Genomic DNA, 23,631 nt, shown 5'->3' with positions numbered 1-23,631 from the left:
AATGAAAAATATTATGGAGTGTCGTTCTAGGACTAAAAAAATACTATTATCGACCCAGAAGCATTAAATCACGGTGTAAAGTTTAATCGGCACCCCGGCAGAACGCGATAAATTCGGCTGGACTAAAAGCTGGAAGACGATCGCGATGCAAAAATCCTGCTAGCTCCCGGACAAACACTCGGCGTTCAAAGTGCAGTGGAAATGGATCACTGTCGGTGTTGTCCAAGAGAGGACTACGATTCGCGAGTAGATCGTAGGAGGTTCGCGTATCTGCCTCTAATCACATCCCGTAACTTGGTAGCGACGCTGTAACTCTTTTTCCGGCAACGGTGACGGCGGGGGTGACCGAGACAAAAGCGGGCTCCATGGACGGAGGGCGAAACTGAAAAAAACAGATTTATTTTTCTTTCCGCGGGCTCCTCTTTCCTCATAGATCTTCCCCTTTTATCCTTCCCGCACACCGGCCAGAAATACGGTCGCCGCTGCCCGCCGCGCGCTATTTATAACTTCGACTCGTTCGCCCTCGCCCCCGCGGAGCACCGCGCGGCCGGATAAATAATTGTTTTTTAACCGAAGGTATATTGTGGGCCCCGCGGCGCCGTGAACCCGCACAAATTGCGCGACGCAAAGACACCCGCGGACTAAGTGGATTTCGCGAAAAAACCGGCCGAATTGCAACGGTTATATACGATTTCGTTGTTTGTTGCGGGGTTCTTGCGCCGTTTCAAGGAGGTCTTAACTCTGCCACCGGTACCATTTTTGCGCGACGTCTTATTCGGCTTGTTGTTTATCGTTCGGCCACCGTCTCAGAGTAATCTACTATTGTTCTTTTGCTTAAACGTGTTTGCTTGTATTTTTCGTTCGGCGATGGGTTTTTGCGTTCGTAAGATTAGTAAGCGACTGTTTCTTTTTTTCTTTTATCATGATTTTTAGTAAGCGACCGATATACTGCTGTCTCGATGGAAACTTTGATTTGCACGATGATTTTCGTACGGTCGATCTTTTCATAAATTTTGCCAACAGCGTTGTCGTGGGATTATGAATTTCGCAAGAGTTTAACCCGAGAAAGATAACCTACGTCGCAGAGGCGCCTGCGAAATAAACAACTGACTGCACCGTGGATGACGCAAAGACTGGAAGCACCCACTTTGCCAAGGCATGTGCGAAGCAACATTGAAAATATTCTTCCAAAATCTGCTGTACAGGCTTCCACAGATGATGAAGAAGAACCCTCAGCCAAAAAAAGGCGTTATTGCAGTCTTTGCACGTCTAAAAAGAAAAGAATGTCAAAGATGACCTGTGCCAAATGCAAAAAGACAGTTTGTGGTGAACACAAGAAAGACGTTTGTCATGACTGTCTCTAAAGAAATTTTTTATAATATTATAGTTTTTTTTACACTGATTATATTATAGTCTACTAGTTTGTAAGGATAAAACACTATTTTTTGTGATATTTTACGGGATTTGTTCCCATAAACCGAAGACTGTTGATTTTTGTTAATTTTTCATAGAGGTCTAGTGATTTAAGTTTAAAATTACTTAAAATATAAAAAAATATAATATAAATGCATTTTATTTTTACAATAATGCCAAACCTTTAAAATGACTAGATTAACTTAAATAAATATCCATTGTTAGTATAAAATTGACGCCTTAGAAAAGCATGCGCCTCTGAAGCGTATGGTTATCTTTTACGTACGTTGTCATATGGTTATCTTTCTAGGGTTAAGAATCATGAATGGATGAAACAGTGTGAAATAGTTCTGCGAGTCACGCTTGAACGGACCGCCATTTTGAAACCGGTAAAACAACATTATGTTCTTCTTAGAAGCTTATTGGCTTTTTACAAGTTCGAGGTCGGGTGTTCTTACAGTGAACGCGTTGACATTTCAGCTACTAATAAGCTCTATGTTCAAAAAATGATTAATACTTTTCTGTGTAATGTTTTCTGTGTAATTTAACCTCGATATTATATACAGGGTGTTCATGACAATCTGTACCGGTGACTTTTTTTCGTAAACAATGAACATTAAAAAAAAAACAGAAGAGGAGAAGGTTGTAGAATCTAAATTCTTTGTTGGTTTAACATTCTCCTAGAAACAAAGGTGACCTTCAAGTTTTTAAATGGAACGTATGGAAAATGTACTCGAGTCGAGACTTCGGCGAATGTTCATTACGATTTCTTATATAATATTACAACAATTTCATTGAAAAGATCTGCACACGAGAGAACAGAAATAGTACACACACACACGTAGAAACGTGTCTCCGTGTGGAATAAATTGCCAAAAATCTGACTAAACTACCTACGAGCAGATGCCATTCGCTTCCTTGTTTCGTGTGCATAACGTTCCAAACTGAATGCAATTTCCAGCTGCAACCAAATTAATTAGTATAGCGCAGAATGCACACAGAGTGTGAACTGTACACAAACTAGCATTTCCAAAGCTCCCAGCGGCAACCAGCATCTATTGTCCCAAAGCAAAACCATTTCTGGATCTCGAAGAGCAGAAGAAGTATTTCACGCGGGTCGCGGAAGAATTCGTTTGGACGTTCTCTCCGCGTAAGAAGCTTACGTAAAATGTCCGGCGGACTTCAAGATGGCAGCGTTTAACGATTAAAAATATCGTTCTTCGGCGCAATCGGAAGAAGTCGACGGTATCGCGATGACAGCTACTAATTCCCGCAAAAAGTAAATTGATCGAAGGTCTCGCGTTCCGGCGATGTGAACCAGCTCGACAACCATTGCTCTCCAATTTTCAGACGCGACTCCCGAGAGACGACCTCGTTCGAGGTCCGTGTGTACTCATAACTAACAATCGCAGTCGATCGTTCAACCCCTCCCCCCCCCCCCCCACAATGTTTTGCTTGGTTTCCACGAAAAAACAACTTTCGCGACGCGTTGTTTGCTCGGCCGTAAGGGGTTCGTTTTATTCCACGGTAACTAATTTGAACCGTGGAGTGAAAACGATTCGTTCCATGTTGATCTAGAACGATTCTGATCGAATGCATCCGCGGGTCGTATCCGTGACTAAGGACCACCCTATGATAAGATGATGACCGAATACACCGATGACTGAATTTTGACAAGAACGTAGGATAGGCCTCTATTAGTGGCTCCCATTGAATTCTAGTTCGTTGCACGCAACGCGACGCAAACTTCGCGATAAAATTGCATCTTTCAGAAGCCGGTATTTCGAAGGTACAACAATTCTGGTCGAGTGCATCCACGGCTCGTACCCGTGACTCGGCCCTATAAAACAGTCGGTGTTTTCTCGGTGCGGGTGAACGTTTGGCCGGACGCAATGAAAATAGTTGAAAACAGGGTAACAGGAATCGAAAATTATGGTCGGAGCTGCCCCCTGCCGAGTTTCGGAGGGTGGACGGGGGCCAGTATACCTAACGTTGGTAATATCGCCGTCTGGTGAACCGCACATTGCGACTCGCCGATCCAGTACGATGTTAACCACCCTGTATATATGTGTCTCCACCCCCGCGGCGACCTCCGACACCCCCTCTGGCCCCTCGCCGGCAACCCTCTGCCGTCGGCCGCCCCCTATATCCCGACCTCCGGTTTGTCCACACCATACACTTTCAACTAAAGTAGTAATGAACGCGTTCTGCAGTTTGCACTCGGCGCGACCCCACCATTATTACATTGCTCGAGCTAAATAAATTATTCCGGCGTGCCACCCCGTGGCTTTCGTCCTATCGCTGCACGCGCGGAAAATGTATCAGACCGAGTTCCAGCTCTGGAACGCGTGATTCCTCCGCGTTGACGTCACTATCGTTCTCGGCTGACCCTTTCGACTCCCGAAGGTGTTCCTGAGATCGACCCTTTTGCGGATTGCCGGGAAAATTTGGGACCTTCGTGAGTAAAAGATGCCTTGGAGTTTCGCTGCGGTGTTGCATTTGCAGTAGGTATAGTCGGTGTACAAAGTATTCGTACAGCTTCTAAAACGGAATAACTTTTTTATAATTGGAGGTCAAAACAAACTGTCTAAATTTTGTTGGCACGTTAGAGGGATTAGTTTACCAGACAATGGCTACAAAATTGTTTCCAAAAATCGCAACTGTTTGGTAGGACAATAGAATTAAAAGATGATGTTTTCTCGACTCTTACGTCGGAGCCTATAACGAAACTTTGAAAAATGCTTTTTGTAGATCTCGGTGACTCGGTGAAAAAAACTCGGATCGCTTGGTCCAATTAGAAAAAAGTTATTCCGATTTCGATCCTCATTTGTCTCTGCGAACTATCTAATACAATTCTCCTTGCTTTCGGGGAAAATAATGTACTGTGCGTATCATTGTGCTATTTGCGAACAATATGAATAGTCTAAACCGTTTCGTGGACACTGGCGTATACGTGTGCACATAGCTTTGTTATAATTGTAGCTGCCCCACAGGTGGACGTTATTTACTGTCCTACATATGACGTGTACACATTTAATTGTAACTATTCCACATGTGGACATTAGTTGTTCACCAACCTAATCACAATTATTTGCATTTTCGTTCGATCGATGCCTGTTAATTCGGATAAATCAGGTGATAGAGATAAATCGTTAAATAAGTTGATGCACAATCACATCTCCGATTTATTTTTATTGAAAAATCGATAATCAAATTTTATAAATGTGACTGCGAAAGGTGTTGCAGTTTTTTCGGAAAAGAATCCCGGAGAAAGTCAAACAAAAACGCAATCTGCACTAGTACACCTCTTTAAACATTAACCCCCAATGTCGCCGTGTACGCGGCGAAAGTCAATAAAACCGCAAAACCTGGCAGGAAACTCCGGAAGAATGGGCACGATAATTTTGATCAAAATACATCAACGAATTTTCATAAAATAAATATTTGTTTCTATATTTGATACAAAAATCTTTAGCACATAATTTCTCATTATATGAAAAATAGCTTGGACCCGGCGGTATGCAAGCTTGAAAATACTTCTGGTCCGCTAAGGGTTAAAACTGTTATCCAATAACTGGTATCCATATTCCACGGCAGAATTACGTCACAGGAACAAGGTACGAAGGATGAAGAATCGAAGAAGAGATTGAGAATTATTGCTGGGGTACGTTTGCTGTCGTCATCGTAAAGGTGATGGACACGTTAGCAACATAGACACTTTTATTTTCACTACGACTTTAAACGACACACTTGGAACAATCGCAACGTATTTTCGAGAGTTTGCTGGCAGGTACTGCGACAACAACGGGAAATGCCCGCAATCGGGGTTGTAGGTACCGACAAATGATTCCGTGGACCGTTGTCGAGGTCCGGAAAGATGCAGCCTTTGACGGGGACCGGAAACGACGGCTAATCCCAAAGCGGAGCAGCGGGAAAACGCTGGAGGGTATCGGTGCTACGCCGCGCCGCGCCCGACCGCAGTTAAATGCAGCAACCGTAAGACAATAATCGGGAGGATAATTATATTAATAACGGATGGAGGTCAAACGCGACCGCTCGGCATGTGCCCGGCCAGCATGCGCTGGTAAATACATCGAGGGGGAATATGGCCTGGCGGAGGCGTACGTGCGGAATACATGCACATCGGCAGCCGTTGTGCCGTGCTCTCGGTACGTAACTCACCAGGATATTGGATACTCTGTTATCATAGTAAACCTCCATCCCTCACCGAACTCGGTGACGACGTAATTATCTCTAGTAATTAAAGTACACACCTACTTTGCCCGATATTGGCTCTTTAGAGTCAGGCCGTTGCCTGTGAAGTATGTGGAATTATGGAAATCGTAAGCAAGCAACGACGTTTAACAGTTGCACCCCGGGACAATCGACGCCCGCGGCCGCCGAGTTCGTCCTGAGACGACCGAGATTGGCTACAAGAGGATTTGCCGGACAGGACAATGGAAAGCAGCGACGACGCCACACGTCCACGAAGTCCGCGGTACACACGAATTAACGCGTCGCTCGTCGACACTTTTGGGAGTTCCTGGAGACCCTGCAGTACTTTCTAGCTTTATTTCACGGAGCAAAACGCTTTTTTCGCCCGGCGGACACGGTACGCGCTCGAAGTCCTGCGGTAATTTTTAGTCTTCTCAACCATTTCAACAGCCAAAACGTTTTCGATTAACCCTTGTAATTGTTAATTTATACCGCCCGCTCGGACATACGGAATAAAAATTGAAAGTTCTTTTCGTTACAAATTGAAAATTTTAGCGATACCTGTAGAATTATTTGAAAATAGAAAATTTTTTGTAATGTGAATTTTTTCTTTTATATTTGTGGGTAATGTATAATATAGTCCCTATATACGATAGCTCACGAAAGTATATTCGAACACCTTTTAAAAAGCAATAATCTTTTTCAAACTGTACTAAATGACTTGAATTTTTATTTTTTTTAAATGATAGAGGTACTAATTAACGAGACAGTAACTGAAATGCATTTTCTTCATTTTGCTCTTACTTGGAATGACAAAAAAAGTAAAAAAAATCTCATTCTTTAATTTTTTTATCTGAGCTTATAACAAACATTTAGAAACCGCCTCTCCAAGATCCCGGTAACTCATGTGCATGCTGAAAATTTTATCGAGATCGGTTAATCCAGAGTCAAGCTACGGGCATTGAAAGATTTCGAAAACTGCAGGTTTCTTATAGCTTTTGGTCAAAAGTGTCAAAAATCGGGACAAAATTGCGATTTTAGCGATCTTTTATTATTTGTGATTCAAAACAACGTCAACCAATATCGATAAAATTTTCAGCATGCATGTAAGTTACCGACATCTACGAGAGGCATTTTTTAAACTTTTGTTACAGCCTCGGATAGAAAAGTTAAAAAACGAGAGTTCTTTTACTTTTTTGGTCATTTCAAATAAGAGCAAAATTGAGAAAAAGCATTTAAATCTAAAAATCATTTAAAAAACAAAATTGAGTCATTCAGTTCAGTTTTAAAGAAATTATTGCTGTTTATAAAAGGTGTTCGAATATTTTCGTGAGCTACTGTATATATTAGGGGAACCGGAAAGTTATGTCGTTTGTTTACATTAAATTCAAACAGATAAATATGCGCAGAAACGACATTACTTTCCGGCCCCCCTAATATATACAATAGTAAGATCAATTACAGGTAACGCGTGTTAAATAATATAAAAACGGAAAACTTAACTTTTTCTATATAATTTGAAAATTTTCATGATATTTATTCTACATACGTAGAATAATTTCTTCGTAGATAATAATAAGAATAGTTTGTAAGTAATTTGTTTTTAATACAATTTGTGTTAAAAGGATACAGTTCGATTCGCTATCTTGCAGGACGCGGATCGCGGGGCGCAGTTCGTAGTTGCGCGACCGCGGCCGCAGCGAGAGGCCGTGGGACAGTATTTTATGCAGAACGTGTAATCGTCGCGACGTCAATTACAATTCTGTTTTCATTAGCTTTGGGACTTGTGACCGTAATAGCCGTACACATAGTTCTAATCCTTTGTTCTCGGAAAGCCACTTTGAGCGGTGGACTGACTCAACTGAATGCGAACTTTGGACATACCGTGTTTACGGACGGTAATATGCCGGCATTACATAAATCTGTGTAATAACTATGGGTAAACTTTCCCGTTTAATGCTACAACTGACGTGGATTTTACCAAGGAATAACAATAATAATCCGAAGTATCTCGAATACACTGGTGCACCTGTGAATTGCTTCTATTTCAGCTTCGTTCGGCGAACTCGCGCATTTCTCGCGAAGAATACGCGCTAATGTTTCATCGTGTCCTCGTTGTTTAACCCGAGAAAGATAACCTACGTCGCAGAGGCGCCTGCGAAGACTGTTGATTTTTGTTAATTTTTCATAGAGGTCTAGTGATTTAAGTTTAAAATTACTTAAAATATAAAAAAATATAATATAAATGCATTTTATTTTTACAATAATGCCAAACCTTTAAAATGACTAGATTAACTTAAATAAATATCCATTGTTAGTATAAAATTGACGCCTTAGAAAAGCATGCGCCTCTGAAGCGTATGGTTGTCTTTTACGTACGTTGTCATATGGTTATCTTTCTAGGGTTAACGAATACACGGTTATTTACAGACCACCTTCTTCGCGATTTGACCAACAAAAGCCTATTGATTTGAAATGACCGGCCATGTTATGCTTAACGCATCGCGAAAAAGGATCATGAAAATTCTCGTGTTTTCTGTTCTAGAGCTTGCGGCCAATCGCGAGAATTCTCGAATTTTCATAGCCAATTAGCAATGTAAAACGTAGCTGGGTTAAATTAGCAATAAAACTACTGGTTCGTAATGTGTTAACATTTCCACGACCGCCCTAAAAACCTGAAAATCTTCATAAAACTAAAGTATTTGATTCAATTCAATTAAAATTGCGAAGCAAACTGGTGTAATGGCATCAATTACTTCTTCGACATTCGCACCTCATTGCAAAACTTAATAGAACTAAGAAATTATAATGTTGATTAGCGTAAAAATTAATTTTTAAAAAGTAAAAGCGTTAACAGAGTTCGATTGAAACCGTGTTTTATAAAGGAAGAAAGGGTGTTCAATGAATTGCGAAAAACTCCAGGTCAAGTCTGTTATCTCTGGTAACCTCTGTTAACCGTCGCGCTTGATGGTTCCAACACTTACGGATCCCTGGAGAACAGAAGTTGCACAAAAGATGCAGAGATTAACTGTGATTACGGATGGAAAATGCGGGAGTTCGAGCAATCGCCAGGTGTCGAAGCAGTCGCGCGGCTGATTTTATTTATAGCGTCGTCGTGAGCCACCGTTTTACAAGCGGGGTCGGTTCTCGCGTGTCGCTCACAAAGCGGGAGAGCACTTAATCCTAATATGGAAATATGTCGGCAGATCTACGGGCCGACGATTAATGCGAGCGAATCGATTTTTGGCGTGGAAGCGCCACGGTTTGCCGCCAAATCCTGGAAGCCAGGCCAAGTGCCGGAAACACGGGAATTCCATCTGGATTTACTAAGATCAGTGCCATTTAATGTGGAGCTCGATAAATCCCTTAAAAGCTGCCGGCCCGCAAGAAGACGGCGCATTACAATTTTCCGGAGTAGGAGTGGAATTCCGAACGTCTAGAGGAGACGCGGACAAATCTGCAAATGCGAGGCTTCAGGTGCCAAATGCTTTCGTCGTATAACGTGAGTAACCGCTCCTCCCGCTTTTCTATTCAACATTGATCACGATCTATGGACAGATGGAGAATGCACTCCGAGGCTACGGAATTACGTCGCGTCGCGCGTCGTTGCTCCGACTGATCTCGCGGGCACCGCCATTTTTGGATCAGCCGATGGACGATCTTCTTGCAACGTGTAGATTTTGTTCCGTTTTCTGGACGATAGCGGGTGATCTAAGATTGCAAAATGTTGGAATTTCAACGATGACCCATCTAACTGTTTTATGGCTCTTTTGTGAGGGTGAGCCGTTGGCGACAGAGGCCCAGGTCGGCTCGGACGATAGTCAGTTCAAAAGTAGAAACCGAACTGTGAGGTTGCCACCTAGGGATTTCACCAACACCATATTTTCTGTATCTCTGTAGTTTTGTAATATATCACCATCATTTATTTTACTGGATACGCGAATGTTCTGGAGTAGAATTTGTAATTCTGAATAAAGTGCTTTTAAGTATCTTTTCATTTTACAACACAGAACTATCTTGTTCAAGCATTCAACTTATTCATTCTGTTTTGTACTCTCTTTCTCATCTTCGCATAATTCTTTTTTTACTAAATCACTTACCTGTTACAATTATTTATATGGTATCTGTCTCTTTACCTTTTCCTTTTCATTTCCATATTATCTAGCTTCTTTAGCTTCTTTAACTTTTTCAGCTACTCTAGCTTCTTTAACTTCTCTATAATTTTCTTATCGTATCTATTTCTTACTATGTCGAGAAAACATAACCTCTATTAAAATAGAGGTTATTCCTGCTGTAAACAGCAGGAATCCTTAACCCTGATGTCCTCCTTACTATTTCTCGCGTTCGTATCCCTTCGGGTCGTAGCGACTCGATGCACAGAAGTTGATGTTTTATCTGTATATCTGGATTTATTTGTTCAATATTATATCCCATACGTAAGAATTATTACGTTTATTCACTGCATGTAACAATTTTTAAACATATCTGTTTAATAATAAATAAACGAAATATTTAGAAACGTGTCTAAAAAATGCAGGACAGAAATACAACATAATAAGCACAGATTCTTGCAGATTGTTCGAAACAATTGAATATTATTTTTTACTTCTTTACTGCTTTGCTACTTTACTACTTATGTACTTCACTTGCAGCGTAATGATAAAGACTGCATCAAGAGTGGAATCGCGGAGCTTGTGCAAAATGCTACTTTAAAATTGTCGATCGTTAAATGCCATTTTTTCTTTTTTTTTTGAACGGTGCACCGACGTTTGAAGTAGATTTTAATTAACAAGAATATTTCTTCCGTTGTATCGCTTCTTTCGTACAAAAGAGAATGGCCTAAATTGATCCAAAGCCAATGACACTGAACCATCGCGTAGTATGATGGGAACAAAACATTTGTCCAGTGTTGCTAACGGTGCTAATTGGCTGTGTATTTTGTTTTGTATCCGACCTAGCTAGTTATCTAAACATTGCTAGAAAAATTACGAATATGTAAACACGTTAGAAAAATTGCTGAACATTGATATCTTCTCTTCGCTTTGTTAGAGATTATTTTTTAATAATCTTTAATAATACTTTTCAATTTTATGTTTCTTACAGTTGAGTAAGATCATTTTTATTTCGCGTAAAGATCCGCAGTCCAATCATCACCGATGCCAGTCGAGTATGAATTACCAAATTAACGCTAAACCTATACAGTGTCGGTCAAAAAAAACGGCCAGTTCCATAATTCTTCTTTAAAAATTGTTCAAAATTATAAGTTGTCTTTTTCGTAAGAAAATGATCGAATGCATTCCTTAATTTCTACAAAGCAGCACACGTCGGACATGCTCGGTGCTTCGTTAAGCATAGTGTTAAAATCTAGAATGCGCTGATACACACAAATTCAGAGAAGAACGTCTAAAGCAACGTACACATGCCCGACACAAAATACAACCAGCCCTATATTTCAAGACGACATCGCAGAAGCAGCGTGCTGGAAAGGAAACCCGGGTCTCCTTTAGGACCACAATATTCGATCTATATTTGTCGGTGGTAAAATACGTTCTCGTAGAAAAGGACTGCGGGGAGGAGGGTCTGCTAAATTGTTCTCATCGAGTGGCGCCAGGGTTCGACGCGCGAAAACACGGGATCCACTCGGAATCTATCGGTTTCAGAGGTGTCGTTACTCAAAGGGCTGTCTCCGTGGCGATACAGGACGAGCTGCTGAAAAACCGTGACAGAATGACCAGCGGGATCGGTGTGGACTAGTGGAACCTCTCTCTTCCTCGGTTCTCTCCCTCTCTGGCGTTCCTTAGAGCCGGAATAGAAGTGCGGGCGGAGAATAGACGTAGGGTAGTAAGTGGGCTAGTAAGTCTCGCGATAACAGTTATAAATGACCCTCTCGAAGTGCGGCGCCGCGCACACCCAACCCTCAGACTATGCCAGACACTGGCTCCTCGGTAACCTAACACATGCCCCGCACGATATAGTCGTAAAAGGCACTAAACAAACATACGCTAAGTGGCCGGCGCGTGTGCGCGCGTAACCACTCCCCTCTCTATTTATCTTGCTCTTACTCTCGCTTTCTCTCTCTCTCTCTCTCTCTCTCTCTCTCGCTATCTATCTCTCTTTCTCTTGCAAATACTCTCTGATCCTCTCTCCCTGTTTACGTATCCTTGATCGATAATTGTGTGCGAGACATTGCGTGGCCACGGATCGATCGTTCCGCGGGCCCGTTTACACCGCCGACCCGCCACTTTTTGGAATATATCTCCGTTCCGGGGGTGCTTCCGAATACAAACTATCCCGTGTGCTTTGCACTTCCCCCGTTACTCGTTCCACATAATTGCTGTGCTTTCTGAACGAGCCGACACGCGGGACATCCTATCGCGTGCTTCGTTCGTTGTGGGAAATACCGATCGGAGGATCGTCGTTCACGGGGACATCGGACGGGGTGGTTCGTTCGGCTGAGAAGCTTGGAATTCAGGTTTCCTTGGGAAATCTGCTAAGCTTGCTTCGCCGGGGAGGGAAAACAATGTGGGAAAGTTGGCCGGGATGGTAGAACTTGCGCGAGATTTTTCGGATCGAACAGATTGCACCGTCGACCTCTTCCGCTGTAATGGGGTGTCGGCAAAGAATGAACGGGGTGTTTGAACTGAAACAATTGCCTTCTTTAATTGTTCATGTAATTTGTCAGTTGTTATATATTCGTAGAATATTTGTAGGATATTTGTAGATTGTTTGTGGATTGTTTGTAGAATATTTGTAGATCATTTGTACTATGTTCTTTTTTACTTTGTACTTTGCACTTCGTATTTCATACTTTGTACTTTGTACTTTGCACTTTATACTTCATACTTTGTACTTTCTACTTCGAGCATTTCCGATTTATCTTAATTCAAAACCGGAATCACAAACACCTTTGCTAACGCGATCCATGGAAATGTCTTATGCTGCTATTTCTTGAAGTAGTTTTCTAACAATTTTCAACAAATATGTAGTTTATTTAGGAGAATTATTGACTGAATTGTTCAGAGATTATCAGACGATGTTTTCTTTGACGAAGTTCCGCTTTTGATAAATCTCTTTTCCAGCATAAGTAGAAACGGTGAACTGTAATCAGACTCTATTTCACAATTTGAAATCGAAAATCATTTCCTTTAAACATCACAAAAGTATTTCTACTTTAAATTTACGAAAATATTTCTTTCTAATTGTTCTATTTACCCAAATATCCTAAACAATATTACCAAACAAATTGAATTACCGCAGAATAATCAAAGGGTTGCGAACCTATAGTTGACGCAAACCTAACGCAGAGTGCGCCAGTAACCGACCCAGAGAGCTCCCCGACGTCGGTAAGCGTGAATTGCAACCCCTAGATGCGCATACGAGCCGCCCTGCTAATCAATAATCACGTCCGTTTACAATTTGGTTGCAACAAAATAATTAAAATTCACTTAATCGTTCTTAAAAGCGCTACAAATTTGACCAGATTCTCAATTAAAGTTAATCGATGAAATTATTAATCGAGTTGGCAGAGCTGTTTGAAAACGCATTTCCGCGTTGAGAAAAGCACGCAAGCGCAATCGGGGTTGATAACAGACGGAGACTGGGAAATATGGACCGCAGTCTGCACGATGGCGCTATCTTCTGATATCGATTTCGGTCCAATGGGACGCAGAACGCTCGTGTCCCGTTAATCGCGTTTCATACTGTTATTTTCCAAAAGGGAACCGTTTTTTTTCTTCGTACTAAACACCCTCTCGGCGTGATAATGTCAACTTGCGGAACCGTGGTGTGCGGTGTCAGCAGGTGAAGTTCACTGGCAGTTTGTTCGCTGGGAGTGGCCGTTGCCATCTCGCCTCTACGCAGATTTGTAAATAGTCGGGATTAAAATGCGAATATGTGTGCTCGGGATATTTCTAAATTATATTAGCATCGTGTACGGTGAGTCTGCTCTAACACTCTTGTTATATCGTCGCTTTTAATCGGGCGGAATCCTGTTGCCATCCTCGCAGAGCGTGTTGTTGTCTCGATCGGCGACCGTCTCTTTGTATACGCCCATTTTAATATTTTATGGAAACATGGTTTCAGGTGCCGCGGGAATGAAAACTTTCGAGGCAAATCCTGACACGAAGAGGCTTTACGATGACTTGCTGTCTAATTATAACAGACTCATCCGCCCAGTCATCAATAACACCGAAACGTTGACGGTTTGGCTCGGCCTAAAATTGTCACAGTTAATAGAAATGGTAGGAATATTTAGATTCTATATTATTTTGTTAAAGCGTCGATAGAATTGCTTGAGTAATGGAGCGTTGATCTTTGCAGAACTTGAAGAATCAGGTGATGACCACGAATGTCTGGGTGGAACAGGTATGATCTACTTATAAAGAATCTATTACGATCATCGTACATTTATCGTTTCGATTTTACTGTAATTTATGCGGTGATATGGTTTCGTTTCGCAGAAATGGTTTGATTATAAATTGCAATGGGATCCAGAGGAGTACGGTGGCGTGGAGATGCTTTACGTGCCTTCCGAAAATATTTGGCTGCCAGATATCGTCTTATACAATAAGTAAATAACGTAATCGTTTAGATAAACTAGTGATTTCGAAGAATTTTAATAATTTAAATATGACAATTGACATCACATTTATGGCAAATATTCACTCGTGTAACGCTTTTATATTTTTTTATTACTGTTACGTGCCAACAGAAATGGCAATGTAAAAATTTGTTAAAATTACAGCACGGTAAATTCTAACGACGACCTACAGTCGCCATTTCGTTTCAGTCTAAATCAAAGCAAAATTTGTTGCAGAAAAATTGTAATTTATTTCTGTATTTTTGTAACTATGTCCTTCAGCGCCGATGGCAACTACGAAGTAACGCTGATGACTAAGGCGACGCTGAAGTACACAGGCGAAGTGTCTTGGAAGCCTCCAGCGATTTATAAGTCATCCTGCGAGATCAATGTGGAATACTTTCCCTTCGACGAGCAATCATGCATCATGAAATTCGGTTCATGGACGTACAACGGCGCTCAGGTGATAACTCCAAAATTACGCCACCGTCATTAACGATTCTTATAGATTCATTTGAATTTCATTTCGACTGTTCAATAAATTACTGCAGAACAAGTCGTTGCGAAGGTGCAAATAATTAGTGTTAGGGTAGTCTTTCGAAAAGATGCTTTGTAAAGACTTTTGCCAACAGGTAGATCTGAAGCACATGAAGCAGATACAAGGCAACAATATGGTAGAGTCAGGCATCGACTTGAGCGACTTCTACTTGTCTGTAGAATGGGACATTCTCGAAGTTCCAGCCTCCAGAAACGAAGAGTATTATCCGTGCTGCACAGAACCATATTCTGGTTAGTCTTCGATCGATTAAATTCAATATTTTCCTTCGATCTTCTACGTTCAATTTTGCCGTATTATTCAGATATCACATTTAACATCACGATGCGGAGGAAGACGTTGTTCTACACGGTCAACTTGATCATCCCCTGTGTGGGCATCACTTTTCTCACTGTCCTCGTTTTTTACCTGCCGAGCGACTCAGGCGAAAAAGTACGTAAAACACTGTGTAATGACTTAATCATTTTCACTGAATATGTATGTGTCTTGCATTAAGTATGTTTTCTTCGTAGGTCTCACTGTGTTCCTCGATTCTGCTCTCGCTTACGGTGTTCTTTTTACTACTAGCCGAAATTATACCGCCGACATCGCTGGCCATACCACTTTTAGGGAAATACTTGCTGTTCACCATGATCTTGGTCACTCTATCGATATGGATCACCGTATGCGTTCTAAACGTCCACTTCCGGTGACTAGAATTCAATGAAACTTTTCAATCGCATAAATTCACATTTTTCATAAACTGCGAGCTCGATTTAATCGGCCAAACTTTAACGCTTCAGTGATCATTCATTCTGGTTCACTTTTAATAGATCTCCATCCACGCACAACATGTCTGACTGGGTTAGACAAGTATTTCTAAATTGGATGCCTCGGATGCTGATGATGCGTCGGACACCATATTCAACCCCTGAATACGATGACACTTACATGGACAGCGGCTATACTAACGAAATAGATTTTAGGTGGGTAGTTCGTACAGGAAAGTTATCCTCAAAAGCATAGAATAAAATGCTTCACTGTAATATGAAGCCTCTGAAAGTATTCTGAAACATAGGATGAAACGTTTTACTAGACTGCGGAGCTTGTTTTTTGTAAAATGAATGGAAAGGTTTAAATGAAAAAACTGTTACTTATTAATAAGAGATAAACACTTCTGTGTATCTCATAAATTTGTTCATGCGTCCAAAGTCTAGTAACAGCTAAAATAAAAGGGAAGCAGCGATTTTCTTCTGAACCGAATTTTCTACCGCTAAACGAAAGAAAAATTATAATTATAAAAAGAATAATTATAATGTCATTGACGGTAGTGAGGTACCAAATTCAGAGACACCTAATTTCAATTTTCCATAGCGTTAGCGATTATCCGCTGGAATTGAAAGGAAGTCCGGACGGGTTCGAGAGCGTCACCTCGCAGTTAAAAAATATTCGAGAGGACGACGCCCGACACTTTCCGCATGCATCAGGTAAATCATCGTCAATGTTCCATATAAAAAATGTTTATTTAGCATTTCTATCAAAATACAACGTTCTCGGCATACGCGAGAACGATTACAAACGAACCTGAAAAATCGTACTGCCTGATATTCTGTCGAAAACACATGACATGGAAATATTAATTAATCATGAAAATTAACGCTATCCTCGTACACAGAAACGTGAGGTACAATGTAATGATGTTTAAACGGAACGATGTGGTAACAATGAGACGTGTGATTACAGTTACTGACAGTGAGAATACTATGCCAAGACACTTGTCTCCGGACGTCATATCAGCCCTGAAGGGTGTGCGTTTTATTGCTCAACATATAAAAGATGCGGACAAGGACAACGAAGTGAGTGGAATTCATGATCATGACTTTCACCTAGCACACAGTTTGTTTAGTTTTAATACGTCGAATGGCAATGATTAGAATCTTGTCTTGAACACGTTGACTGGCATGTTAATGAGACAAAGAAATGGATTTTATTGGAATTTCAAGGAGACTGGGGAATTGAAGAAGCTGTACAGAAAAATAAGATTCCCTAAGGAACTTATGAGTGCTGATAGACATTGTGAGATATGCAGTCAACGTGTAAACAAGTGAATCCGTAAATTATTAACAACACAATTTTGCTCTAATGTTTTCCAGGTGATAGAAGATTGGAAATTCGTAGCAATGGTGTTGGATAGATTGTTTCTTTGGGTTTTTACTTTAGCATGTATCGGAGGAACCCTCGGTATAATATTCCAGGCACCTAGTCTATATGATACAAGAGAACCCGTGGACCAACAACTCACTGGAATATCATTTCGCAAATATATGTATCCAAATTTAGAAGAAATCCCGTCGAAAGCAACCGAAAGTCCAATAACAAACAATTATTAACCTTGATCCGCTAACGAAAAATCAATAAAGGGTCGAATAGTCTAGAAAAAGAAATGAATACTCAAGATTCGATTGCGTTGAACAACTACAAAACACCTAACACCAAGGTTAATAAAAGGCTTGAGCTACGAAACAAGCGATTAGTCTTTTTTTATTCCGTTGATTGACACCGACGGAATGACCACTCTACAATGATTAAAAGTGTATTAAAATATCTTTTTTCGTTTCGACGAAACCCATCAGTCTCCCCATATGTTTTCTCTTCTTTCCTCTACCGAATGCTAAATAAGCTATACGAAATAATGATAGAACGGAATGCAATTGAATATAATTCAACTCACTCACTAAAGCATCTCTTTCCCTTTCAGTACCAAAAGTAAAAACATAATAATGATACCGAGATTAACTCCAAAATGACGACAATTTTACTTCAGACAATCACGAAACTAATCAACGGTTGTCTTGCATTTTTTTCTATACGCGATTCATACGAACATTAAACATTTGGCAGTGTCATTTTTAGAGATAAATATAAAAAACTTTGCTTTATTCTAAATCAATTATCATCAATTCTGGCGAATCACTAGTACTGCTAATAGAGCTGGTCTGCGATTTTTTTGGCGAGGATGTTCCGCAAGCATGCTTCTTTGTACTCTGTGTCGGTGTATTGTTTTCATCGTCGTCGTCGCTATCTGATATTAAATCAATTACAACAGCTCGTTTCTTTTCCTTCGGCGGTGCAGGATTGCTTTCATCTAAATTGCAAACCCAGATATTAGCTAAAAATAATTGAACGTTGTTTATGCCTGATAGTATGCCTTAAATTAACAAACATCGTGGTAAGCAAAAGCTGTTTCCCAGGATCATGATTTTCCAGATTTCAAGGTCATCAATGTTTGTCTTTTAAATAGAAGAATAAATTTTTATGAATATTATATAATAGTCAAGACCAAGATGAATGCGATTATAATACATGTAAATGCGCAAATAATACAAGTATCAAAAATAAATAAAAAAGGTATCTCACCGAGATCCACTGTGTCCACAGCGATCTTGCGATCTTGCGAGTTTGTGACTACTTTCGTAGTTTCAGATTTGTCTTTGTCTTTCTCCTTTTTCAAGACTAAATTTTCCCAAGAACCATCCTGAAGAAGCTGAATCTCATTTACATCCGGTAGCAATTTCTTGGAGTTGAGTACCTCCTGGAAATAGCCATCGATAACGAGATTATCGTACAACGCTGGCTTATCGCAAACTGGACAACTCCATGTGGGCTTTCTCTCGTTCATTTGCAGGAACAACGAGGCGTCAAAGCATTGCAAATGTGAGCATGTGGACGATCGACAGGGCGTGATCATTCGCATTTTTCCTAATGGACACGCTAACGACACCCGGAGCGACGTTGTTGCTATTTCGCTATCCGCATCCTCGTTCAGTTTTTCCTTAACTATGCCAAAAATCAATACGGTAAGAGTTGCTCTCAAAGATAGACAAGATGCTGAGGATGAGTCCCTGCTACTTACTTAAGCCCCTTGTGTAATCCGAGTGTCGCACGCCTCTACATTTTAATCTTGATAATAGCTCAGCACTTGATAATTTTCTAACTAGGTACACTGCAATTGCATACCGTCTTCCGTAGTCAGCCGACCATGTGACATGGATGTGATTCGTTACGGTTGGCGATAATTTAATTAAAGCGCTAATCTGAACAGGCCTCGGTGGTCTCTTTGGTTCCACCCCCGGTTTATTTGTAGGTATAGGATTCTGGTCGAAATGAGAGTAGTCAGACAATAGTCGAATATTTTATCGTAAAGTAAAAATACAAAGAGTATCAAAATTATCGTATTTCCGGAAAATGGGGGTTTCGTAAAGCCATTTGAAGTAACTTTTTCCTTCGCGAAAATGCAATCTGCGGCTTTGTTTACAAATCATTAACGAAAAACAGTGATCAATGAGAGGCGAAGCAATGAACAAGTCAAGCAACGTGAACTATTCGAATCTTTTTTACTACATGACAGTGACACTTTTAAGAAAAACCCTGTTCACACTTATTTTAGAATGTCCACTTACTAATTTTTCGTTGCCGAAATAGTAAGTAGTTCAACCGTGATAGCCGTTTTAATTATTAATTGACCCGTTTGCAGTAAAGATTAACGATAAGAAATCCTGTCAAACTTACGCAAAAGATATTTTTATTTCAATAATTCCATATCCAAACAAAATTCAACGAACGATTCGGAAAGCTAATCTAATGATAAATTGCGTTAAAGAACATGAAGGATACGTTCGTTTAAGAGTTGTGGAGAATACCATTAACAGTAAACTCACCCATTTAGTTGAGGATGCATTTGTTGCTTGGAAATGTGGATGACGATTCACGATGTCGATACACTGACTCGCACAATGTTCAGTTGATCCCAGATCGATGGCCATACCGAGGGAGGGGTACGGTCGGTGGGATCACAGGTAAAAACGGTATGGTAAACATGGAATTCATTTTCACAACACTGTCGCCAAACATTTAACGAAGCCACAACAATCAGGAAACGTGTGCAGATGTCCTTTGGATTCCTTTCATTGATTCCTGCATTAAAATTGGGCCTCGAACAACTGCTTCCTCTACTCTTCCAGAAGAGAAAAGCTCTCCAGTTTTCGATGTATTTATCGCAAGAACAAAGCTGAATGTTTTGGGTACTTGTGGACTGCCGCGGAAATGTGAATGAAACAATGTGGATGTTGTAAAAGGATTTTCCATAAACCCTGGCAGTGCGGTATATCCGAAGACTGCAATACAATTTTTATCACAAAGGCGTTATAGATTGCAGTGAGTGCGAAGCCGGACGGGCGCATTCCACGCGAACGTTGGAAGCAAAGGAAGCAGTTATCGAGGCCTAATTTTAATACAGAAATTAACAAGAGGAATCCAAAAGACATCTGCACACCTTTTCTGATTGTTGAGGATTCATTAAGTGGTCAGTGTTTGGCGACAGTGTTGTGATAATGAATTCCGTGTTTATCACATACCCTTCCTATCTGCAATCCCTCCGACCGTACCGCATCGACATCGTGAATCGTCACCCACATTTCCAAGTAGCAAATGCATCCTCAACTAAATGGTATAAACACTATTAATAAATACTATTAATGATATTCTCCACAATTCTTAAACAAACATATCCTTCATGTTCTTTAACGCGATTTATTATTAAATTAGCTTTCCGAATTGTTCGTTGAATACTGTTTGGATATGGAATTATTGAAACAAAAATACCTTCTGCGTAAGTTTGACAGGATTTCTTATTGTTAATCATCACTGTAATCATAATAAATGTGACTTTTTATTATTTATTGCTTCGAACACGGCCTGAAGCATCGCGCTCCACGGACGAAGCCGATGCTGTTCACTCACTCGCCTTACAGTTGCCGAGCTCGCCTCTCATTGGTCATCGTTTTTCATTAATAAATGGTAAACAAAGCCGCGGATTGCATTTTCGCTAAGGAAAAAGTTACTTCAAATGACCTCAGGAACCCTCTATTTCCCGAAAATACGATAATTTTTGTACACCCTATATACTGTTCTTAGTTTACTCACAGGTAAAGGACATAGTTTTCCATTAACTTTCACTGCAATACTAGGTGGAAAACAGTCTTCTTGTTCACATGAGGTCTCTTGTAAACAAAATCGCATTTGTACCTGTGGTTTAGAATGTAACATGAATTTACTCGAAATTGTTGGAAAGTACGGATAGGTAATTCTGTGTGATTCAGAACTGAATTAACCAATGATACCTGTACACTATAGTCAATTTTACTCCCCGCCCGACAATCCCGTGAACTAGCTATGTCTGTCGTTTGTTGTGGTGTTAAATGAAACATAAACGTGTTTTCCTGAAGTCTCATAGATCCCTGAGGCATCAAGCTAGACGGTTTCAGTAATTCGGCGAGTAAGTCGTAAAATGGGAGCTTTTTAAGTCTAACATCTGGATGAACAGGATACTGACTTCTAGGTTGTATTTGTAATGGTGAGGGTAGAACTTTTGGAGGATATGGATATGGACTATAAGCAGCACTTGTTGTTTGCTGAAATGTTAAATAAGATGTAAGCTAATGAATATTTTCAAATAATCCACATTAAGTTTCTTGAACTAACTTGTGGTGTTACACTGGTGTAGCCTGTGGTTTGATAAACTGGATTAGTTCTAGGTGTTGGTAGCGATGCCTGATGTGCTGGGGGAAGATCTTTCCCACTGGAGACTGCTGACTGTTGCAGCTGCTGACTGATTTGCCTTTGAGAAGTAAATACACAAACAATAATATTATTCAATATAATTGTTTTTGTTACCGAGTAGGTAAAAGATAAATAGACTTACCTAGTATAATAATTTCTGGATTGCATGTTTTGATCAATTTGTGGTTCCCCAGAACCACCTGTTTGACCGTACATTTGATGTGACGCAAGTTGATCAGCTCTAAACAAATTATTGAACAGAATAATGGTAATAATGCTTCATTACGATGTATCTTGATATGTATAGTACTTAAAGTATAATAATATGCCATAGTACATATAAAAGAACAAATGCAATTGAAAAAATATATGTGTACTTGTTAAATAAAAGTAATAATTTTTACAAATAAACAAAATTTCGAACGTATACTTGTATTCACATTAATATTATACTCACTGTATGGTTTTATATAGTTCACGTATTTTGAGTTGAACTGGATGGGATCTCAAACGTAACAATTCTAGCGCACGTGTTTGTAACTCTGTTTTTCTACCGGACTTATTTCTACCAGCAAAACCAAGAAGCATCTGAAGTTCAGATACTCGAAAACTCAATACCATATTCTGCAATCACAAAATTAAAATATTCATGTATTTCAACTACTGTACATACAATTTTCCTAAAATGTTTACCTCGATTGAAAAAAGAAAGAATTATTTGAAATAAAAAAATAATCAAATCTCTAACAAAAGGAAATTTGATGCCTCAAATACATTATCAGCTTTAAACAGGTAATTGATATGTATGTTTCATATACTGCTCTAAAGTATACAAACGTAATTTCAAAAATACGAAATTAGATTTTAAAATACTAGGCATAAAAATCATACTTCAAGTTTTTCTATTCTACAAAAAGTTAATATTGAACTTTTTTTTCGTCAATACACATGTTGCATTAGAACGAATATATCAAATACCAAAATACATTTTTACTTTCACAATTTGAGTGCATATTATATGTGTCGTGATACACTTGCGACAAAACACATACGTTTTTAAATGATACTTCATTTTCGAAAATGGTGTCGAAATGATGATAAACAGCCACAATATGATTTTTAAACGGACCGAGGTAAAAATTAAGGTTACCTATAATTAGGAAGAAATTGCCTGTCTTCTGGATCATTGTGCGGCAGATAGAACATGATTGCCAGTACGAATGTAATTAAAGAAAGTCTGCTAATTATCGTAATATCTCACTGTGAAAGGAAAACAATCATCGCAACAATGGTGTACGAGCTTGTACGGCAGCGTACTAAACGTCTGTTAGTGACTGTTAGTACAATTTACTGACGCGAATCGTAAATCACTAATAACTCGGATATAACCACGATAAATTCACAATGCAGACCCGCCGACTTTTCACACGCAATCTACCTGCACTGCACCACTTTTAATACTTCACTCACCTCTAATTCTTTGGTCTCCGCCATCTTCTTAGACGATTTTTTTTGCGAAGCCGTTTTGCTTATATTATTTCCAACAGTTTTTGACAGAAAAATTCGCATACCCGTTTCTTATAGTATGTACAAGTTGTTTCAATTGCAACTGGTTCCTATACTTTTCTTGCGTTTAAATGTAGCTATAGTGAATAATACCGTTTAATGGCGCGAAATCGATTTTTACGTTCTAATTGTATGATTGCAGTGAAAAATCTAGCTTCCGTTGGAAAGCTCAATTCTTCTGTAAAATTTTCTGTTCGACGGCATAAGAACGAAGCAAATATCGATATTGGACACTTCATTCGTTCGAAATGTGAAAAGGGATTTTCCAAGATGGCCGCCTGCACTGGATTTGCAGCTTAATTTGTAAAATCGGTACAACTTAAAGAAGCCGAGTAAGATCTTACATGGTGTGACGTTTACTTTCTTAAACATGCGCTAAATAAGATACTCACATCTTACATTAAGGTTGTTCGTTTAAATTCTCTCTATATTTTTCACTGTCTTAAGAAATCTACACGGTAATGGAAAATCTTTACGTACACATACTGGTTATGTTTCATCTATTAGATTGCATGTATCGTACTAAACATTTTACATTCTGCTATATCTATGAGAAATATATTATAAATTTATAATGTTTTCCAATTTATAATTCGACTATTCACTTTTAAAGACACGAAATTGCATTTAAATATTATAATAATCTTTTATCTAAATGCATCTTACAATAATAAAACACTGTCGTATATTGGAAACACGAATATAC

General features: G+C 39.7%; 2 protein-coding genes across 10 annotated transcripts; one reads left to right on the top strand and one right to left on the bottom strand.

Annotated features, from left to right (window-relative positions):
- Window positions 1–13,243: 13,243 nt before the first annotated feature.
- nAChRbeta2 (nicotinic acetylcholine receptor beta2) lies at window positions 13,244–17,268 on the top strand. Of its 2 annotated transcripts, none has more exons than XM_033476216.2 (12): window positions 13,244–13,428; window positions 13,711–13,868; window positions 13,948–13,992; window positions 14,088–14,197; window positions 14,489–14,669; window positions 14,839–14,995; window positions 15,067–15,194; window positions 15,275–15,450; window positions 15,575–15,727; window positions 16,116–16,228; window positions 16,485–16,597; window positions 16,895–17,268. In XM_033476216.2, the coding sequence occupies exons 2-12, from the start codon at window positions 13,722–13,724 to the stop codon at window positions 17,129–17,131; spliced, it is 1,560 nt and encodes a 519-aa protein (XP_033332107.1). In that variant the 5' UTR covers window positions 13,244–13,428; window positions 13,711–13,721; the 3' UTR covers window positions 17,132–17,268. The 2 variants fall into 2 exon arrangements, with proteins under 2 accessions (XP_033332107.1, XP_033332106.1); XM_033476215.2 differs by having other exon boundaries at window positions 13,244–13,563.
- On the bottom strand, window positions 16,246–23,621 carry Su(var)2-10 (E3 SUMO-protein ligase Su(var)2-10). 8 transcript variants are annotated; one of them, XM_033476210.2, is made up of 9 exons: window positions 23,318–23,621; window positions 21,817–21,983; window positions 21,502–21,600; window positions 21,282–21,417; window positions 20,921–21,211; window positions 20,724–20,825; window positions 18,655–18,895; window positions 18,159–18,578; window positions 16,246–17,910 (listed from the first exon to the last, which is right to left on the bottom strand). In XM_033476210.2, exons 2-9 carry the CDS (start codon window positions 21,978–21,980, stop codon window positions 17,678–17,680), a joined length of 1,686 nt encoding a protein of 561 aa, XP_033332101.1. In that variant the 5' UTR covers window positions 21,981–21,983; window positions 23,318–23,621; the 3' UTR covers window positions 16,246–17,677. The 8 variants fall into 8 exon arrangements, with proteins under 8 accessions (XP_033332101.1, XP_076379359.1, XP_033332098.1 ...); XM_076523244.1 differs by lacking the exons at window positions 21,817–21,983; window positions 23,318–23,621 and adding exons at window positions 22,510–22,619; window positions 22,830–23,311; XM_033476207.2 differs by lacking the exon at window positions 23,318–23,621 and adding an exon at window positions 22,830–23,311.
- Window positions 23,622–23,631: the final 10 nt, after the last annotated feature.

Source organism: Megalopta genalis, chromosome 6 (assembly GCF_051020955.1).
Source record: "Megalopta genalis isolate 19385.01 chromosome 6, iyMegGena1_principal, whole genome shotgun sequence".
Classification (NCBI taxonomy): domain Eukaryota; kingdom Metazoa; phylum Arthropoda; class Insecta; order Hymenoptera; family Halictidae; genus Megalopta; species Megalopta genalis.
This window is presented reverse-complemented; position numbering and strand designations above follow the sequence as displayed.

Bases quoted from the DNA above. Each gene is read 5' to 3' on its own strand.
- nAChRbeta2 (XM_033476215.2), top strand. From the start codon at position 13,512: ATGCGAATATGTGTGCTCGGGATATTTCTAAATTATATTAGCATCGTG. The intron at 14,198-14,488 runs GTAAATAACGTA...TATGTCCTTCAG, and splicing joins GATATCGTCTTATACAATAA to CGCCGATGGCAACTACGAAG. The intron at 15,451-15,574 runs GTGACTAGAATT...CACTTTTAATAG, and splicing joins GTTCTAAACGTCCACTTCCG to ATCTCCATCCACGCACAACA.